Source organism: Canis lupus, chromosome 8 (assembly GCF_011100685.1).
Source record: "Canis lupus familiaris isolate Mischka breed German Shepherd chromosome 8, alternate assembly UU_Cfam_GSD_1.0, whole genome shotgun sequence".
NCBI classification, from domain to species: Eukaryota; Metazoa; Chordata; class Mammalia; order Carnivora; family Canidae; genus Canis; species Canis lupus.
In genome coordinates, this window is record NC_049229.1 from 22683172 (window position 1) to 22704955 (window position 21784).

General features: G+C 35.7%; 1 protein-coding gene across 6 annotated transcripts in view; it reads left to right on the plus strand.

Annotated features, from left to right (window-relative positions):
* TOGARAM1 (TOG array regulator of axonemal microtubules 1) overlaps positions 1-21784 on the plus strand; it is a 78622-nt gene that overhangs the window by 38596 nt on the left and 18242 nt on the right. For all 6 annotated transcript variants that reach the window (XM_038544601.1, XM_038544605.1, XM_038544602.1 and 3 more), the window contains 7 exons: positions 4312-4410; positions 5623-5798; positions 6266-6419; positions 9615-9768; positions 17444-17549; positions 18173-18408; positions 18812-18970. In XM_038544601.1, the coding sequence (XP_038400529.1) occupies positions 4312-4410; positions 5623-5798; positions 6266-6419; positions 9615-9768; positions 17444-17549; positions 18173-18408; positions 18812-18970 (1084 nt within the window). The remainder of the gene's footprint in view (positions 1-4311; positions 4411-5622; positions 5799-6265; positions 6420-9614; positions 9769-17443; positions 17550-18172; positions 18409-18811; positions 18971-21784) is intronic.

The window sequence follows — 21784 nt, forward strand, 5'->3', positions numbered from 1 at the left end:
TGAATTAAATGTCTCAGAGTATCTCACTAAGCATGCCAATAAACTGAGATTTCTCAGTTTTGAGATTTTTCTTACCCTTCTGCTGATGTGTCATTGCTTCAATAATTTTGCCAAATAGAACATACAGGTTCATGTATTGGTTAATGGACTGGCCTGAAAAGCCAAAGCAGGGGGTGATTACCTGAAAGATTAAAACTAGGGAATTTCTTCTGACCTCTACCTCCTCAGATTATACACACACACGTTTTACAAGACATTTTACCACTAAAATGGGGCAGGAAAATCATGTAAATAAATAAAGCCCAGGGGATCCCTGGGTGGCACAGCAGTTTGGCGCCTGTCTTTGGCCCAGGGCGCGATCCTGGAGACCCGGGATCGAATCCCACGTCAGGCTCCCGGTGCATGGAGCCTGCTTCTCCCTCTGCCTGTGTCTCTGCCTCTCTCTCTCTCTCTCTCTCTCTCTCTCTGTGACTATCATAAATAAATAAAAATTAAAAAAATAATAATAATAAATAAATAAAGCCCAAATGCCTACTTAGATTGTAACCATGGAATAAAACTGTGGAAACACAACTATAGTTTTCCTGTGGTAGAACCTGGGAAGGCTTCTTTATTATCACTAACCATTATTAATAATTTACATTCTTTTTCTTTTTCTTTAAATTTAGTGTAGCAATTAACTCTTCTGTGACTGCTGTGTCCATTTTTTCAGAGATCCTATTATAGCTACATTTTTAAAACTTATCCTTAGGGTAAAGAGGAAGTTATTTTAAAGGGTATAAATATCTAAACAGTGTAATTAGAAGTCACTGTATTTAAGTATTTAATCTAGTAACTGTAAGGAACTGTCATTTTCTTATTTGTAGCAATTGTGAGTGTAATAGATCAACTTTATTATTTCTGATCATCTGAAGTTATATATATGTGTGTAGGCAGTCAGACATTTTAGGACACATGTATTTTTTGTGGAAATAAATTGAGTAAAGGGAAGTTGCTGGGATGATTTTCTTTCTTTCTTTCTTTTTTTTTTTTTTTTTTGTAAAATTTTAAAGTTTCATCCATGATATAATTTAGTATCTGTTCTTTGTGGAAGGTTTCTTCTCTTATTGTTTTTACAAAAGAGAATGACAAAGTTCTTTTCCTATTTATATATGTATTTTATTTCTCATGTAAAGAGGGTATAACTCATACCCTAACATAATTTTTTAATTTTCTTTTTTTTTTAAAGATTTTATTTATTCATGAGAGAGAGAGAGAGAGAGAGAGAGAAGCAGAGACATAGGCAGAGGGAGAAGCAGGCTCCATGCAGGGAGCCCGACAAGGGACTTGATCCTGGGACACCAGGATCACACCCTGGGCCGAAGGCAGGCACTAAACCACTGAGCCACCCAGGGATCCCCTTAATTTTCTTTTTTTAAAAATTATTTTGAAATAATTGCTAAATATGTTCATTCACTACTAGTGTACCCTTTTTTTTGAACCATAGTAATATTTATATCTTTTGACCAGCAGTTATTTCTACTCCAGAAAATTGCTTCACACTCACACTTCCAATTCTAAACCAAATGCCTACTATATCTGTATGGTCAATAAGAATGAACATGTTTAAAAACCAAACTTACCTTCCTTTCCAGGCCTGCTCTTCTTCCTTTGTTTTCATTTTTATTAGTAGCATTACCATTTTCCCAGTTATGGGGACTTACAACTTTAGAATCATCTTTGTCTACTTCTCCTTACTCTCCAAGTTCAGGCAATGACCCATCCTGCCAGTTCTGTTTAATCTGCGCCTTCATTACTTCTTTCCTGGTTAATTGCAATAGCCTTCTGTTAAGATATCTTCCTTCTTATTTTATCCATTTTTTACTCCATACTGCATACCCTTCCAGAATTAGCTTTTTGAAATATGGTTACCATCTCCATACTCAATATGGAACTACTTGAGTAGTTCCCAATTCCCACAGAATAAATTTTGTGCTCTGTGGCATAATTTTTAAAACCTTTAGTAATCTTGCCTCAGCTTAACTTTCTTTCACTCCTCTTTTCATTCACCGTGCTCTGGCATTCTTTTTTTTTTTTTTTTTTTTCTGGCATTCTTAATACTAGAAGTTTTCTTAGTTAGCATGTGCGGTTGGCCTAAATACAGTTTCCAATCTTAATGGTTCACATCATGTGGGCTTTTGGATACTGGCTTGAAATCCATTTCTTCAGAAAGCTTTCCCCACTTAACTGGCCTAAAATACTTAATTTTACATTTCTGTCTTCTAACCTACAGTAAATTAATGTTACTAATTTTTAGAGAGATATATTATGTAACAGCTGCAGTTTAGGTACTTCTAAGATATTTTTAGGATAGCTAAGACAGTTTTGTCATAGTTTAAATTCAAATAATAGTATAAATAATATAAATTAAAAGTATTAATAGTATAATAGTATAAATTAGAAGTAAAGATATGGTCATCTTTATATTCCTGTTAGGCTTTGCATGTAATGGTGTCTGTTGTCACATGTTAAATGCATGAAATGGTGATGAGCCAACCCAAACTAACAATGTAGCCTTGGATACAGTCATTCAAACATTGCATCCTTGAATAATCAGGTTAAAATGAATTTTGAGTGCAGTGCTGAAGGGAATAAAACAACTTCTGAAAGAAATATCAACAATGGATGGTATATGTGAATGGATTCATTTTGCAAGAAACCCCAGACAGTTTTAGGATTGATTAGCTTGGGGATCCCTGGGTGGCTCAGCAGTTTAGCGCCTGCCTTTGGCCCAGGGCGTGGTCCTGGAGTCCCAGGATTGAGTCTTACATTGGGCTCCTGCATGGAGCCTGCTTCTCCCTCTGCCTGTGTCTCTGCCTCTCTCTCTCTCTCTCTCTCTCTCTAATGAATAAATAAATAAAATCTTTTAAAAAAAAAAAAAAGGATTGATTAGCTTTCAGAACCACTTCTTCCCATTCCACTCCTCTGCTGGATGTTCCTTTGAACCTGCCCATTTTCTACATACAAATGTAGAGCCCTAGTTAATGACTTGAGAAATGATTAGTGATGGTTGCTTGGAGTGTTAGCAAACTAGGTGTTATAAATTAATATTCTCTTTTTCTCTATTTGGATGAATGAGATAGAAGTAACAAAAAAGTTATATAAAAGTACTTTATACGTCAAGAGTCTTTTAAGCTTAGTTTTTCTTTGTATTTTAGAATTGAGACTCAATGAGCAACATTCTTTCAGATTTTCTTTGTTTACAAGAAAATAAAGTGTAAAAAGTAGAAGTAACATTAAAAATGACTAGTTATATCAGCTTCTGTGATAAATGAAATTAAACTACTTAAAGATTACATGTTCTTTATATATTTCCTCATGAGGTTTGTCTAATTCAGTCATCTCTTTTTTTTTTAATTTATTTATTTATTTATGATAGTCACATAGAGAGAGAGAGAGAGAGAGAGAGAGAGAGGCAGAGACATAGGCAGAGGGAGAAGCAGGCTCCATGCACCGGGAGCCTGATATGGGATTCGATTCCGGGTCTCCAGGATCGCGCGCCCTGGGCCAAAGGCAGGCGCCAAACCGCTGCACCACCCAGCGATCCCTATTCAGTCATCTCTTGACAGACTATGTATACACTTTATGTTTGCGGATGAATGTTGAGCAAATTGTTCCATTTGCTTAGATAGGCTTTCCTTTGTCACTGACCACCATTGAGGCTACCTGAGGTTTCTATTTGTTGACCCTAATTCAATTATATTTTGCTTTTTTTTTTTTCTTGTAACATTCATCTAACATATTTATTGAATACATACTATATGCCCTACTAAGAGGCTCTGGAAAAGAATGATAATCAAAACCAGAAATGGGCCCTATCTCCATAGAGCTTACAGTCTAGTAGTAGAATAATTAAATAAGTAATCACAAACTGAGGTGAAAGTTAATCTGTACTTTTTACTAGAAAAGTACAGATTGCTGTGAGATTGACTTGGTCTGTTTTCAGAAGTCAGAGGCTTTCCTTCATGGTTATGGTTACCCTTTTGTTGCTCAGTTATCATTCTGTGATTATTATGTACGTTTTTCATTCTTAACTCTGGCATGTGTAAACTCCTTAGGGGAAAGATTTCTTTTTTCTCTACTGCCTAGTCCATACGAAGTATTCTAATTTCAAATATTTATTGAATTACTAAATAAGTGTGAACAAATAAATTGTAAAATTTGTGTATGAAATAAAATCTCTGTTTTAAAGGACATGTTCCAACCTCCTAAAATACTATATAATAACAATTTTTAAATGTTGGGTTTTTTTTTTTGTTTGTTTTTTTTTAGCATTTACAGGGTCATCATCAAATTTACAGCAAATTCCCAGTTTTGACTTCACATCCACAAATACCTTCCCAGAAGACTCAGTAGTTGTTGTTGGAAAAGGTATTTCCAAGTTATTTAGCTTGTTAATCATATGTGTTCTCCGCACATAAGCAAAGGATATCATTAAAAACAGAGAAAGGTGTGATTCAAGTGTTGATTAGAACTTTTTTTATTAGAACTTTCTTTTTAAAAAGTCATTATATTGAAAAAATTAGGAGTACTTAATTTTACATTTCTGTCTCCTAACCTAACAGTAAATTGATGTTAGTAATTTTCAGAGCAATGTATTATGTGACAGCTTCAGTCTAGGTACTTCTAAGATATTTTTAGGATAGCTAAGACAGTTTTATCATATTTTAAGTTCAAATAATAGCCCTTATTTATCATTTATCAGCTTAGTAATTGATATAATTTTATTATTTTCCATAGAGCCTAGACAAGTCAAAATTAACACTTGTTATATATATTTTGGAGGGCTAGGGGACCTTTGGAACAATATATTTGCAAATAAAACTTTTTTCTTTTAAACTTTAAGTATAATTGACAAATAAAATTGTAAGCATTTAAAATGATTATTTGATATCCACATACATTGTGAAAGTTTTCCCCATCATTAATTACCACATCTCAATTAGTTTCATTTTTAATAAAAAAACTAAAATGTGATGATAAACATTGAAGATACACATCTTATTTTTGGTAAATACAGTGGAATAGAATGAAATGCTTGGAAAGCTTTCCTAATTGTTTGGTAGAGTCTCATGAATTTAATTTGAGACCCTTCTCAGATTGGCTTCAACCCATCCTTGCAAACTTAGTTTCTGTTATTCCTCTGTTTGCCTTGTACCCAACCAAACTAAGTTATTTACTTCACATACATGCTTTATACTTGTTCAGCTCTGCTTGTAAGCATTCCCATCTCATAGGATGTCCCCTCCTTTTTCACTTACCTGTCCAAATCCATTGTGTCTTCCAATCCCAGCTCAAATCCTTGTTCCTTGAAATCATTTTAAACACCCAGCTCATACCAACCTTTCCTTCATGTGAACTAATTATTACAATATGTAGTTCTCATTTAATATTGTGAAATGGCCAGTGATACCTCCTATGCGATTGTCCTGTTAGGGTATTTGTTTTTATATTTTTTATTTAACATGTTTCTTGCTAACTATATTACTTATTTCTTAAAGTCAAGAGCCTTGTGTTTAACTTTGTTATCAAAGTGACATCACATAAATACTTAATGGCAATTTGATGGTTGGTTAATTTCAGGTGTATTTGGAAGTCCAAATTCAGCACCAGCGGCCTGCAGCCAATCACTAATACCTTCTGTGGAAAATGGAGATACATTTTCAATTAAACAAAGCATTGAACCGCCATCAGGAATTTATGGAAGAGCAGTCCAGCAAAGTATTCCATCATGTATTGATATTGAGAATGAAAAAGATGTAAGGTTATTTGCTGATTATTAGGATAAACTGAAGCCTATGTTCATCAGATTTGGGGTGAAGGTGTTTTGATTAAAATTTTTAAAATCTCAGGATAATTGAAATTTCTGATCCTTAATCATTTAAGTAATGGATTATTCATCTTTCCAGCAAATACATTCTCATTCTGGTATAAAATATCTAGTGTATTTTATACTATACATGTACTTTATATATATATGTATGTATGTACATATTCAACAATCTTCTAGGACACTCTAGGACTAACAGACTGGTATCCTCAAGTGCAAATTTAGTTACGATATTAGTGCTATGTAATTCAATTTTGGAATTCCTGAAATAAGGGCTAAAAAATGTATAGTTTATTTTTTTGTATGTAGACACTTTATATAAAGTTTTCTGAGATATAGTTATTTTAAATGTCAAACTCCCTGAATACTTTCAGATATTTCAACTTTTTCATTCAGATTAAAATTTCTATTTCAAAATCTACTTATGACAAGATGAGACAAAAGAGAAAAGAGGAAAAAGAACTTTTTGACATTAAAGATTGTGAAAAGAAGGAACAGAATTCCTGGGAGCGAATGAAACATACAGGAACTGAGAAAATGACATCCGAAAGTAAGTGTAATTTAACTTTTGGTGTGTTTTTTAACTGATAATATTCTAAAGATCGTGTACCTGTGCTTTAACTGAAGGCTAATAATGCAATATGTTGAACTATAGCACTGAAATTTGCAAGACCAAGTATCTTCTATTATAATAAATACTATTTCTCATAAAAAGGAAGTTGATTGATTGTTTTTCTCCCTGTTAGACTTAAGTATTTTTGGAGATGAGGTGGGAATATCAAAAATGAGAGTTCCCCTTTAGAAAATATTGTCCTCAGGCCTCCATTGAAAGGGGGGACTTATTTAAAAAAGTCACCATCTTTAGTATTTTCAGATTCAGGTAAGTAAATTATTTAAATATAAAGAATACTGTCACAAATGCTGGTTAAGCTGAAGAGAACCATATGGTTAATTGCATTTGTGATGAAAAGAGCACTAAACTAGTAGGAGTCAGTACACAGACCTGGCTTCATAATTATCAGGCCTGCCTTTTAATGAACTTTGTAACCTGGAAATAGGCCTCAATATTCTGCCTCTATAAATATCCAAATTATCTCAAACATCCAGATTATCTCAAAACTCTCCTCTGTACTCCCTACAAATAGCCCTTTTTCACTAGGGAGTGGTATCCTATTTTTTTTTTTTTAATTTTTATTTATTTATGATAGTCACAGAGAGAGAGAGGCAGAGACACAGGCAGAGGGAGAAGCAGGCTCCATGCACCGGGAGCCTGACGTGGGATTCGATCCCGGGTCTCCAGGATCGCGCCCTGGGCCAAAGGCAGGCGCCAAACCACTGCGCCACCCAGGGATCCCGGTATCCTATTTTATAGCTGAGGTTAAAAGAAATCGTGAAGTTGATTTATATTAGATCGTGATTTTAAAAAAAGCATTGTATTTATCACTTATTCAACCTACTGTTCTGTACTTACTGGGTTCTCTGTACCTGTCGAAGAGTGACTTCCATGTTTTCAGTGCTATTTTTAAAAATATTAAATAGGTCTTAGGTATAGTGGCAACTTGGAAAAATCAGAGATTGAAATAAAAAAATCACATGAACTATAATAAACATTAAGAATTATTGCTTATTATTTTTGTTTATTATTTAATGTTACTGAAGAGTAAACTGAACTATCATAAACATTTTAAAATTTATGTTGGGTCTGAAGTCTAGGTATCAACAAAAAAAACCCAAAAATCTAGAAAAAAATAAATATATAAATGTGATCTTGGACAACATACTTAATAGCTCTCAAAGATAAATGTAAAAGAGATTTGAACTAGATGACTGTCTGATTTATCCTAGTTTGTATTTCTTTTGTAATGCAAGAAGTTTAGAAAACTTGTTAAAATTCTGTATTCTCGGGACGCCTGGGTGGCTCAGTGGTTGAGCATCCGCCTTTGGCTCAGGGTGTAATCTTGGAATCCTGGGATAAAATCCCACATCGGGCTTCTGGCATGGAGCCTGCTTCTCCCTCTGCCTGTGTCTCTGCCTCTCTCTCTTTCTCTCTGTCTCTCATGAATAAATAAATAAAATATTTCTTTAAAAAATTATGTATTCTCAAAACTAATAATCGTTAAGTATGACTGATGACAGATATTGACCTGTAAAATTACTGGTTAAACATATCCTTAAAAAACCAGTTAAATGTAGGCATTTGTGAAGTTTAAGTCTATTTGCTAACATTCTTAAATAATTTCACTATTTATTAATGTCATAAAATCTTGGGGGAGAAAACCCACCAAACTTCTTACCTAGACCCTAAAAATACTGGCTAGTACTGTTAACAGTAGGAAGAGAAGTGCAGATAGTAGCAAATAGTACAAATTGATAAATATGTTTATGATAGTCATTTTCTAGTGCCTGATATTACCTTTTTAAAAAATATCTCTTAACATGAAAAAATAATAAATTTTTACCCATTTACAAAAGCCAATACAAGAGTGCCTGGGTGGCTCAGTCGGTTAAGGTCCTACTCTTGATTTCACCTCAGGTCATGATTTTAGGGTTGTGGGATCAAGCCTCACATTGGGCTCTGCTCTGAATTTGAGATCCTTGAGATCCTTTTCTTTTCCCCTCCCTCTCCCCAACTTCCCACTTGCACATGGTGTGCTCTCTCTCTTTCAAATAAATACATAAATCTTTTTTAAAAAATGACAATTCACATTTTATGTGATCTTTTTGATCTTTTCCTAACACCTCTACTGCAGGTGTCTTACATTGTTTGGTGCCCCGAGGGCATTACCCTAAGCACTCAATGACAATGATTTGTTTTCTTACTGTGTAAGACAATGCCTTACATTTGGAAAATAGTTTATAAATGTTTGATATGGAAAAAATATCATTCTTATTACCACACCTGGTCTTAGGATTTGTAATAGACCATTAATCACAAAAAAAAATTGGTATTTTTGGAATTCAGCTAGAATTCTTTACCCTGGGGCTTCTGGGTGGCGCAGTGGGTTAAACATCTGACTCTTGGTCAGCTCAGGTCATGATCTTTGGATCCTGAGATCTAGTCCCCCTGGCAGGCTCCATCCTCAGTGTGGAGTCTTGCTTGTCCCTCTCCCTCTGTTCCTCTGCCTCTGCTGGAACTCTCTCTCTCTCTCTCTTTCTCTCTCTCTCTCTCATTAATAAAATCTTAAAAAAAATTTTTTATACGGGTGCTATGAAGTTTCATTTTCAGCTGTCAGTTGTATAGTAAAATGAGTGTACATCCACATGTTTTTTTAAAATGGGACCATAATACTTCTTACTGATTTTTGGCTCTTAAAGCTAGACTTTTTTTTTTTTTTTTAATTTATGATAGTCACACAGAGAGAGAGAGAGAGAGAGGCAGAGACATAGGCAGAGGGAGAAGCAGGCTCCATGCACTGGGAGCCCGACGTGGGATTCGATCCCGGGTCTCCAGGATCGCACGCCCTGGGCCAAAGGCAGGCGCCAAACCGCTGCCACCCAGGGATCACTTAAAACTAGACTTTTATTATATGACTCATGACTGTGAAAAACCACTTATATATTTGTATTTGATATAATTTAATAATTTTGTATATAAAAAGTAAAGTTTTAAATAGGGTATTACATTTTTGTTAAAGATTAAATTGATAATTTTAGTTTCCGTAAGAAATATTCATGGAATCTGGTCAGAATATCCTTTGTATCAGAGTTCTCTGATGCTTTATTTAATATGGTTTTTTTGTTTTAGGTGAAGCCTCTCCTGGAGCTGTTCCACAGTATAAAGAAAGGATGTCTTCTGTCACTCATAGTCCAGAAATAATGGATACATCGGAACTACGGCCGTTTTCCAAACCAGAAATAGCGCTGACAGAAGCCCTTAGGCTTTTAGCTGATGAAGATTGGTAAGTTCATCATCCTTACCTTAAAACTAGGCTGAGTTCCAGAAGTTTTCTGAAAATTTTTTATTGAAAACTTTGAAACATTTCCTATTAAAATAGTCTTAGAAATGATTATTATAGTTCTTAGACAGTCTGTTTGTTTCAACATATTAATATAACTGAACTCTGATCCTAATAGCACTGTATTACTACCAGTTATAATTTATATACCATAAGGACATAGTTTAGCTTTATTATGGATTACATTAACTTTTTGGTACTAGAATACAAATCTCACTATTTCTCCAAGTGTCTCTTTGTGAAATACATCATGTAACAACCCTGGAAATACTTATCTGTTACTAGCATAGCTGCAGCAGCCACTCAACCCAGCCCAGTTGGAGTGTATACTGGCTGCACTTGTCCCATTTCCTTCCCTTCTCCTCCAGTATCTCTCTGCATCCCCATCCTCCATATCCTCACTTTTATTTCTACTAGACTATATTCATCAACATTAAAATGTGCTATAATATCTCTTATTTTTTATAAAACCACCCTAAACTGCACATCTTCACGTTTCTTTTATTCCCCTTTTTTTAGTCAAGTCCTCCAAAAGGCTGGCTCATTGTCTACTTTTTTCTCATATTCTCTTCTCAACGTTTAATTCTCTCTTAAACACATGTCTCCCCACCATGACACTCCATCAATAAAACTATGAAAGTGATCATCTTGCTAAATCTATACTGGTTACTTATTAGCAGCCATCTTAGCCTTTTAGCAACATTTGACACAATCGACACACTTTTTGTGATTTCACCTTGGAAAAATCAGAGTCTATTGGTTCTTTTCTTGTTTTAGTATGTTCTTATTCCTTTTGTTGGTTTGATATAGCTATGTTCCAAAACTTTGCTTACAAGAAAATCTGATGGAACCAGATCTGATCTGTGAGTCAGAGTTTGCCAACCCTTTTCCTAAATGATTACATTCAGCTGAATGTATGTCTGGATACTGGGTATCTTCTTGAGCTCTAAGCTTATAATCCATCTGCCTACTTGACAGTTTCACTTTGATGCTTATAGACATTTTAAGTTTAACATATCCAAAATAGAACTCTTGATTTCCCAGTTCCTGCCAAGGTGAGTTAACAGGCATAAGATTTGTCTACATATCTGAAAGAACTAAAGAAATTTGTATAAAATATATGAAACGGTGGTTTTCAAAATATTCTTCACTAGACAATGAAAAATAGTGATCCTTGAGAGACAGGAAACAAACAAGGTGAACTCTACAATTGCCCTGACTTACTTTCTGCAGAGTTTCCAGGTCACAGCTCAAAGAAAGGAAAACTGTGTAAATACCACAGAGTTGAAAATGGAGCTGAGAGTTTAGGAGGGTTCCAAGGTAACTAGAGTTTGCAAGGCAGAGTGCTAGAGAGGATGAAGCTTCACAAAAAACTCTGAAGACCTTCAGAGGATTCTTCTCAAATATTAGCTGAATGCTAGTCAGGGCATAAATGTACATAAATTACCCGAAGTTAGAGCTAGAATGGAGTTATTACAGGGAACAATCCCTGAATACTTCTTATTCCCATCAGCACAGTGGAAAACTTCATAATTCACAGGGCATCGAGCAGAAAACTCAGAAGAGTTTTGCTTCTTAGTGTGGAAAAATAAACCGTAGGCTAAAGGCTGGTTTGGCCCTGTTTATTAACAAAGCATAAAAGCAAGGCCTAAAAGGATCAAATTTATCAAATAACCTTATTCCATCCCAGAACAAAGCTCTAAAATGATTTAGGAATACAAAACTATCTCAGGTGAAATACTATGTGACTGATACCCAATAAAAAATTACCAGGCATGGGCAGCCCCGGTGGCTCAGTAGTTTAGCACCACCTTCGGCCCAGGGCGTGATCCTGGAGACCTGGGATCGAGTCCCATGTCGGGCTCCCTGCATGGAGCCTACTTCTCCCTCTGCCTGTGTCTCTGCCTCTCTTTCTCTCTCTCTCTCTCTCTCTCTCTGTGTGTGTGTGTGTGTGTCTCGTGAATAAATAAATTAAAAATCTTTAAAAAAAAATTACCAGGCATGCAAAGCAGCTGGGAAATACAACCCATACTGAGAGGGAAAAAAAGCCAACTATTGAAACCAATCCAAAAATGATACAGATGCTAGAATTAGTCAGCAAGGACATTATAGCTATAGTAATAATTCTCTTCCATGTGTTAAAGAAGCTACAGGAAAGACATGGACAGAGAAACAGCTGTCAGACAACTTGCAAAATCCCTTTTGCCATATAATATAACACGATTGAGGGAAATAATATCCCCTTATATTCACACTCAAGGCGGGAGGGTATTATCGGGTGGTATATATCAGGGGGCAGGAATCATGGGTGCCATCTTAGAATTCTGTATTTCACATTGAGAATAAAAAGGATTACTTTATAATGATAATGATAAAAAGGTTAATTCATCAAGTGATGCTGATTTTATTTATCATATAACAGAATTTTATTAGTACATTAAGCAGAAACTGGTAGAACTGCCAGAAGAAATAAATTTCTTAATTATGGTTGGAACTTCAACAACCTTCTCTTATTAATTGATAGAACTAGAAGAAAGAAATCAGTGAGGATATAGAAGACTTGAATGACATGATTGGCTAGCTTGACCTAATGGCATTTAGAGAATGCTCCACTTAAAACAACAGAATTTACATTCTTTTCAAGTCCGCAAGGAACATTTACCAAGAATGATATTTTGGAACATAAAATAAGTAATTTAAAAGGATTCAGATTATGCACATTTTGTTCTTCAACTACAGTGGAATTAAATTAGAAATTAGGAATAGATACCTGGAAAATCTCTAAATGTTTTGAAATTAGCACACTTAGAAGCAAGCATGGATCTAAGAAAGCAATCAAAAGGGAAGTTAGGGCAACCCCGGTGGCCCAGCGGTTTGTGCTGCCGTCAGCCCTGGGCATGATCCTGGAGACCCGGGATTGAGTCCCACATTGGTCTCCCTGCATGGAGCCTGCTTCTCCCTCTACCTGTGTCTCTGCCTCTCTTTCTCTGAGTCTCTCGTGAATAAATAAATAAAATTTTTCTTTTTCTTTTTTTTTTTAAAAGGGGGAAATTAGGAAGTATTTTGTAACTGTTCTTTTTTTTTTTTTTTTTTTTTTTTTTTTAAGTAGGCTCCATGCCCAGCTTTAGAGCCCCACACAGGGCTTGAAATCATGACCCTGACTAAAATCAAGACCTGAGCCAAGATCAAGTGTTGGATGCTCAACCAACTTGAGCCACTCAGGCACCCCCAGAGTATTTTGAATTTAATGAAATTAAAAATAAAACATACTAAGAATTATGAGATGCAGCTAAATTACAGGGAAATTTATAGTACCATAACACCCGTATTACAGAAGAAGAAACATTTTATATCAATGACTTCAGCTTTCACCTTAACCTAGAAACAGAAGAGCAAATGAAGCCCAAAATAAAAGGAATAATAAAGATTGCACGAGAACTCAAGAAAATAGAAAACAAACAGTAGAGGAAATCAGTGAAAGCAAAAGCAGGTTCTTGGAGATTAAGTTATAAACCTATAATCAAGCAAAAAAAAAAAAACGGTTACACGTCAGGAATGAGAGAATGAACATTATTACTAATTATATAGCCCTTAAACAAATAATAAAGGAATATGATAAATAGCTTTATGTCCATTAGTTTAACAACTTAATTAAATGGACAAATTCTTTGAAGGATACAAACTACTAAAACTTACTAAAAAAAAAAAAAAGTAGCAAACCTGTGTAGTCCATTATGTATTAAGGACATTGAAATTGGGTTTAAAACTTTTCCACTGGGATCCCTGGGTGGCGCAGTGGTTTAGCGCCTGCCTTTGGCCCAGGGCGCGATCCTGGAGACCCGGGATCGAGTCCCACGTCGGGCTCCCAGTGCATGGAGCCTGCTTCTCCCTCTGCCTGTGTCTCTGCCTCTCTCTCTCTCTCTGTGTGACTATCATAAATAAATAAAAATAATAAAAAATAAATAAAACTTTTCCACTGGATGCCTATGTGGCTCAGTGGTTGAGTGTCTGCCTTCAGCTCAGGGCGCGATCAGGGTTCAGGGATTGAGTCCTGCATCAGGTTCCCCACGGGGAGCCTGCTTCTCCCTCTACCTATGTCTCTGCCTCTCTCTCTGTCTCTCATGAATAAATAAATAAAATATTTTTAAAAATAAAATGAAATAAAACTTTTCCACAAAGAAAACTCCAGGATCAGATGATTTTACTAGTGAATTATACCAAACATTTAAAGAAGAAATCAATTCTACACAAACTTCTTAGAACACCGAAGAGGCTAGAGTACTCCCCATCTTCTTCTTTGAGGCCACTATCACCCTAATACCAAAACCATACAAAGACAGAGCAACAGACTGAAATAAAAAGTATCTTATGAATATAAATGTAAAAATCTTTGTTTTTAAAACCTCTACAATTATTAGTTTAGTAGTATCATCCAGGACTCAGATATTCAGTATTTTTCCTGAAATTACATAAACATGCAAATGGAAAGAATCCAAGTCAAAATTATATAACAAAACAGCACTCTATCACATAATTGTGTAAAATTATAGGAATGCTATTTTAAAACACTGGCACATTGGGGGAATCCCTGGATGGCTCAGCGGTTTGGTGCCTGCTTTTGACCCAGGGCGTGGTCCTGGAGTCCCAGGATCGAGTCCCGCATCGGGCTCCCTGCAGGGAGCCTGCTTCTCCTTCTGCCTGTGTCTCTGCCTCTCTCTCTCTCTCTCTCTCTCTCTGTCTCTCGTGAATAAATAAATAAAATTAAAAAACAAAACAAAACACTGGCACTTTAAGAGAACAATAATAATCTGGGATCTCTGGGTGGCTCAGTGGTTTGGCACTTGACTTCAGCCCAGGGTGTGATCCTAGGATCCCGGGATCAAGTCCCACATTGGGCTTCCTGCATGGAGCCTGCTTCTCCCTCTGCCTGTCTCTGTCTCTCATGAATAAATAAATAAAATCTTAAAAAAAAAAAAAAAAGAGAGAATAATCTCAAAGAACCAAATAATTGCCAAATTGTTCCCTAAACTGCTAAGCAGATAAACATGACTCTAATGAGTTCGGGTTTTGTAAAGAAAATTCAAATCAGATAACTCATACTGAAATACAAAGTTTTAAGTGTCTTCTTCCCTCAAGTCTATTTGACTTGGGTAAAGGAGCAAACACTAATATAGGAAGGTATATCTGATTTTAAATGTGGCATACATTTTACAAGTTGGCCCAATTCATTAAAAATACCTTTAATGGAGAGTCGAGTTTCCTTAGGAATCCACATTTAGATAAATAGAAGACATTGACAGCCAGCGCTTTTGTTTCTTTTTTCCAGAGCCTTTGCTGGGACTAATGTCAACAAAAAATTTAATATGGCAATCTTATATTTTAAGCTCATGCTTTTAGGGATAAATTCTCGGGTCTTTAGTATGGGAACTGCAAATATAACTGCCATTACATGGTAATGGGAGTTAAAGAATGTAGAGTCCTCATGTAAAGATTAGAACATACTTTTCTTAGTCCTTCAAGGACAGACTTTCAAAATGTTTGATTCTACTAATCCCATGCAGTGAATAGACTGGTTAACCTTCATTTTATAAATGTGACTGGGCTATGTGAGATTTGGTATCGGTTGATCAAGATTTGAGTTCCAGTTATGGATGAAAACGGTCTCAATTCGACTTTTATTACCGTTATCATGAGTATGCAGGGTGCAGATGAAAGCTTTTTATCAGCTAACTATATGAAAAGATAAACACTGTAATAATTTATGTGATCCCAAATGGGCTAGATGTAAAAATCTTTAAAACAAGTTTTTATTTCCTCTTGTCCTAATCCCAAATCTTCTTTTCCCTCGGTGTTCATCATCTTAGTTAATAGCTCTGCCATGAACATTTGGTTGTTCATACCAAGTCAGTGTTGACTTTCTCATTTCTTCACATTCCATCAATTCTTTTATTTTCAGAACATACCTTGGCTGCTGATCCTGTAATCCAAGTCACACCTGGCTGTAGTAGTGTCATCACTGGTTGGCATACTTTTATTATTGCTTGCCTCATAACAACAGCCAGACTGATACTGTTAAAACATGTTAGGGTCCCCCTAGAACACTAGAAAAAAAAATATTAACTGTTTTCTATAGCTTACAAAGCCCTTCATTTTCTGTCCATTGCCTCTCTGTAGACTCATCCCCTACTATGCTCTGCTTTACTTATCTACTCTAGACAACTGGCTATTTCCTGAATACCTAAGCTCATTTATGCCTCAAGATCTTTGTATTTAATTCTTTGAACCTTCTACCAGTGCCTTCTCTCTCACTTCATGTGGGTATCTGCCAAATGTCACCTCCTCAGAAAAGTCTTCTCTCATGACTTTAACTAAATTAGTGTTCTTTTCTCTATCCTCTTTTTTTTTCTTTTTAAGATTTTATTTATTTATTCATGACAGACACAGAGAAAGAGAGAGAGAGAGACAGAGGCAGAGACACAGGCAGAGGGAGAAGCAGGCTCCATGCAGGGAGCCTGACATGGGACCTGATCCCAGGTCTCCAGGATCATGCCCCGGGCCGAAGTCAGGCGCCAAACCACTGAGCCACCGGGGCTGCCCCTCTCTATCCTCTTATACTGCTCTAATTTTAATATTGCTCCCTGACCTTGTATTTTAATACCTCTCATAGCAATTTGATTATGATATCCCATGTTGTGGGGGTTTTTGTAGTTTGGATCAAATTTGGAAAAATTTTCACCACTTTTTCTTAATTTCTTTTCCTGCCTCCATCTCTTAACTGTACTTTCTGTTACTTGTTGTATAGAACTAGGTTGTTTCTATAATTGTAAACTATTTTATGCTTATATAAAAAATAAGAATTTTGAATCAGACAGCTATTAAATAGGTTTACTCTTGCTACCTTGGATTCTTAGGTCTTGTCCTTTCTCTGAGTTTTCCATAAGTCATTCAGGGAATTTGAATGCTTATAAAAATGGCTGCCATCAATATTACCTAAGGAAATATAACAATATTACTAATGGAACTCGTTTTGGCTCACGTTTTTCAAACCTACAAGATGAAAATCATCACATTAGAAATGTTCTATCTAAATCCTACTTGAATCCATCCCACTTGAATCCCACTGTCTTGTTAGTATCCACCTACTCTTCATCTGCCTTATTAGGGCAGATAATGAAAGAAAAATACAAATTACAGAACCATCTGTTGGTGGTTTCTGCTGTTGGATTATATATTTGCCAATAAGGTAGTTACTTTTCTCCTTCCATTTTTGTTTTACTGCTTCACTCACCTCTTGTCATTCCTTTCTCTTCTGTTCTCTAGAAAGAATATGACATTCTTATCACTAGGGAGGAAGTATTCCTTTTTATTTACAAAGCATTAACTTAGTTTGACTGTTAATGGTGATTTTAACTCTTAAAATCTGGTGAATCATGAAAGATAACTATTTGAGCAAACAAGATTTTACATATTTTTTATTTGAAATTCCTAAATGGTATGAGAAAAACAAGAGTTCCTCATTGGCAGTTTTTTATACACACAAAAGAAGACATCTGAGATCCTATTCCAGTTGGGCCCCATTTAATAAGTGATTTTTGTCATTTATTTCTTTTTCCCATAGGGAGAAGAAAATTGAAGGACTGAATTTTATTAGATGCTTAGCTGCTTATCATTCTGAAATACTGAATACAAAGTTACATGAAACAAATTTCGCAGTAGTTCAAGAGGTAAACTTATTCTTAAGCTGAATTAAGTATTGTTTGGATAACAAAGGATAAATATGCCACATTTATTTGACCTTTAAAAAGTACCTCTGGGATGCCTGGGTGGCTCAGGTGGTTGAGCATCTGACTCTTGATTTTTTCTCAGATTGTGATCTCAGGGTCATGAGATCAAGCCCCACATGGGGCACTGCACTGAGCATTGAGCTTGCTTAAGATTCTCTTTCTCTCCTTTTGCCCCTCACTGTACCTTGCTCCAACCCCGCTCTCTCTCAAAAACAAAACAAAACAAAATCCCTCTGTACTAAATGATACGAGTAGGCTTATATATAGTTAAAAGTAGCTCAGGTTTGGGGCTCCTGGCAGACTCAGTCAGTAGAGCATGCAACTCTTGATCTCAGGGTCATGAGTTCAAGCCCCATGTTGAGGGTAAATTTTATTTAAAAGCAAAAAAGTAGATTATACCTCACTTTGCAACATTTAAAAATTTTTATTAAATATTTATTTTTAGGACATAAGAAAATATGTATTAAAACATGTTATTTAATAGTAAATTTGGTTTCAAAGTCATTATTACTGATTTTCTTTCAGAATATCAGCAAAATGTACATTTTGGAAATTTTTTTTAGGTGAAAAATTTACGCTCTGGAGTTTCTCGTGCTGCTGTGGTCTGTTTAAGTGATCTTTTCACTTACCTGAAAAAAAGCATGGATCAAGAATTAGATACTACAGTAAAAGTTCTGTTGCACAAGGCTGGAGAATCAAATACATTTATAAGAGAAGATGTTGACAAAGCACTGAGAGCTATGGTCAGTAATGTAACTCCTGCACGTGCAGTTGTTTCTCTTATCAATGGAGGACAAAGGTAATGTTCAAAATAATCTTGACATATCCTTAAACTAGAAATGCAGTTGTTTGCACTCTAGGATATAGGAAAAACACAGGCAATAAGACTTTAGTATTATTTCAGTCAAAAAACAACCAATTCCTATGTAATAAACATCATATTAGATACAGAGCATGTAAATAATAATATTGTTATTCCAATAATTTTATTTATATTCATAGATCTGGAACTAAATAAATGTCAGTTATTATGAGTTTTGTTGTGTTTTTAACTTCTTGAGGAGTGGTGACTAATGTAATTTGTCATTTTAGCTTTCAAAGATGATTGTTGAGGGTTAAGTGTAGTTTAATCATTTAAATTTAAATCTTTGGTAAGTAGTTCATACATTAGCTTTGTTTCAATTGATCATGTTTCCTTGTAGCCATTTACACATCGCAGTAAGAAGATGTACAGCCCAACACTTATCAGATGTAGTAGAATATATGGAACCAGAGCGTATTTTATCTGGAACAAAGGATATGGCTGACCGCATATTACCAGCTGCTGCCAGGTTTGCTCAGGACAGTTCACAAGAAACCAGGTGAATAGCTGCTAATAATATTTGCTGAGTCTGTTAGGTAAGGGCTTAAAAGTAGGCAGCAAGGATTAAAAAAGAATAAACATTTTTTCTAAATGGACAGTGAGGGGACACCTGGGTGGCTCAGTGGTTGAGCCATCTGCCTTTGGCTCTGGGCATGATCCCGGAATCCCGGGATCGAGTCCCACGTCAGACTCTCTGCATGAAGCCTGCTTCTCCCTCTTCCTATGTCTCTGCCTCTCTCTGTGTGTCTCTCATGAATAAATAAATAAAAATATTTAAAATAAAAATAAATAAATAAATAAATAATAAATAAATAAATAAATAAATAAATATTCAAGTGAGGTCCCCAAGGATTGGTGCTGGGGGATAGACTTATTTAACCAGTTCATAAATGATGTTGAGGGAGTGCACAGTGAATTCTCCAGATTTACAGATGACACTACATACTTCTGGGTAGTGAGATGCCATGTCACAGGGATGAACTGCAGGAAAACGACACAAGACTATAGGAGTGGTCAGAAAAGTGGCAGAAGAACTTCCTTATGGGCATTTACGGGAAATGATAGATTTTCCAAGGAATTAGGTGAAATCAAGGAAATAGGTACACATGGAAAAGACAGCAAAAAGCAAAATGGATAATGTATTGTCTCCTGAGACATGAGATGGCTGCTCTTAGAAAATCCCATACATTTCTGATTGCTGGAGATGCCTGGATAGCTCAGTGGTTGAGCATCTGCCTTCAGCTCAGGGCATGATCCTGGTTCTGGGGATTGAGTCCCTCTCACTGGGCTCCCTGTGAGGAGTCAGCTTCTCTCTCTGTCTATGTCTCTGCCTCTCTCTCTGTCTCTCATGAATAAATAAAATCTTAAAAAAAATCTCTGATTGCTGTACTTGAAGAATAATTTTATGAAGGTCAAGAACAGTCAGAGAAAAATAACAAAATAATTAAGATGTGGATGGTACATTAGCTGTATTGATAACATGTTTTTTTTCTTAAGTAAACTCTATGCCCAATGTGGGCTTGAACTTACAACTCCAAGAGCAAGAGTCATATGCTCTACTGACTGACTGGGCAAGGTACCCCTAGCTGTATTGGTGACAGAAATTTTGGATATAGTCAAGAGCCTAGGTTCAATTCATAACCCCAGTCACTTTTTATCCTTAAGCAAATTACTTAGTCTGTTAGGCTAGGTTTCCTCATATGTAAAATTAGATAGGTGGGACTAGGTGATTGATAATGTCTAATATGAAACCTAAAAATGTATGGCAGTTACATTTGAAGATAGATTAAAGGGAGGAGGGTGGGTCCTGAGTTCAGAGACTAAAGTAAAGGATAACAAATTATTAACATTTTAAGACAAAAGTATCCATGATTAGGTAATTGGAGTTAAGCTTATGGAAATCATGATTCCAGAAACTAATAAAGTCAATGTGTATTCATGTTCTATCGCTGTGTAACAAATTACCACAAACATGGTGGTTTAAGGCAACTCAGACTTTTTTTTACCTTACTGTTCTTTAAGGTACAAGTCTTGCATGGCTCAACTGCTTTTTCTGCTTGAAGTCTCCAGGGCTGAAATCAAGATAATGATAATGCTGAGCTCTTACCTAGAGGCTCTGTAGAAGAATCTGCCTCCAAACTCATTTTAGTTGTTCGCCAAATTCAGTTCTTTGTAGTTAAAGGACTTAGGTCTCTGTTTCTTTGTTGGTTGTTAACCACGGTCCTCACTCAGCTCCTTAAGGCCACGCAAATTCCTTCTTGTGTAGCCCCCTCCATCTTCAAGCCAGCAATAGTATGTTGAATACCTACCCCTTGTGCTTAGAAGATCTCTGATTTCCTCTTCTGCTACCAGCCATAGTAAGCTTTGTGCTTTTAAGGGCCTATTTGATTAAATTATGTCCACCCAGGAAATCTCCATAACTTAGAGTCAACTATATCGTATAACATAACACAATCCTAGAAGTTATATCTCATGTTTACAAATTGTAGAAATTAGAGTAGGATATCTTTGGGGAGCCATTTTGGAAGTTGTGTATACCACAGTAAAGTTCAAAACAATTAATAGTTGTTATGTGTAACTTTTCCTTAATGACATGGTAGTTCTTCTAATCCATTTTGTCATTTCTTGGTTTCTTATTTGAAGTTTTAAAATTATAGAATGGCTACAACTGTCCAGTCTTACTATTTCTCACATTTAGTGTCCCTATTGCTTGTTTGTTTGTTTTAGCCAATCTCTTATCATGGGGCCTATGATGGACCTATAGTCCTTAATGTTCTGGGCTAAAAGTTATAATCATCTTTGAAACTATAACTGATTAGGAACTGCTTATCAAGGTGTGAACCTTATTCTGATTCTGAGGCGAGAACAGTAATTTTTATTTTCTGATACTACTTCCCTTTCTGTAATTTGATTACAATCGAAGAGGCCTGGTTGATAACACATATTCCTGAGATTATTTTGTATTCCCCACGCAACCCCCTTGCCTTCTCTGGTTCTTCTAGTCCCATATATTCCAAGTTGCAGAAAAAAGCATAACTATAATTAATTTTAGGACCAAGCCTCTTTGAAGAATTGTAATATGGTATGATTACAAGGTACTATAAGACTTCTCTATCCAAAAATATCTCCAATATGCACTTCTATGATAGATCTGTGGTTCTACCATCAGAACGATATCTTGGCATAAGGTTTTATCCTAAAAAGAATTATTTAAAAAATTATTTTAAAGTTTGTATACCAGGATCCCTGGGTGGCTCAGTGGTTTGGCGCCTGCCTTCAGCCCAGGGCGTGATCCTGGAGTCCTGGGATCGAA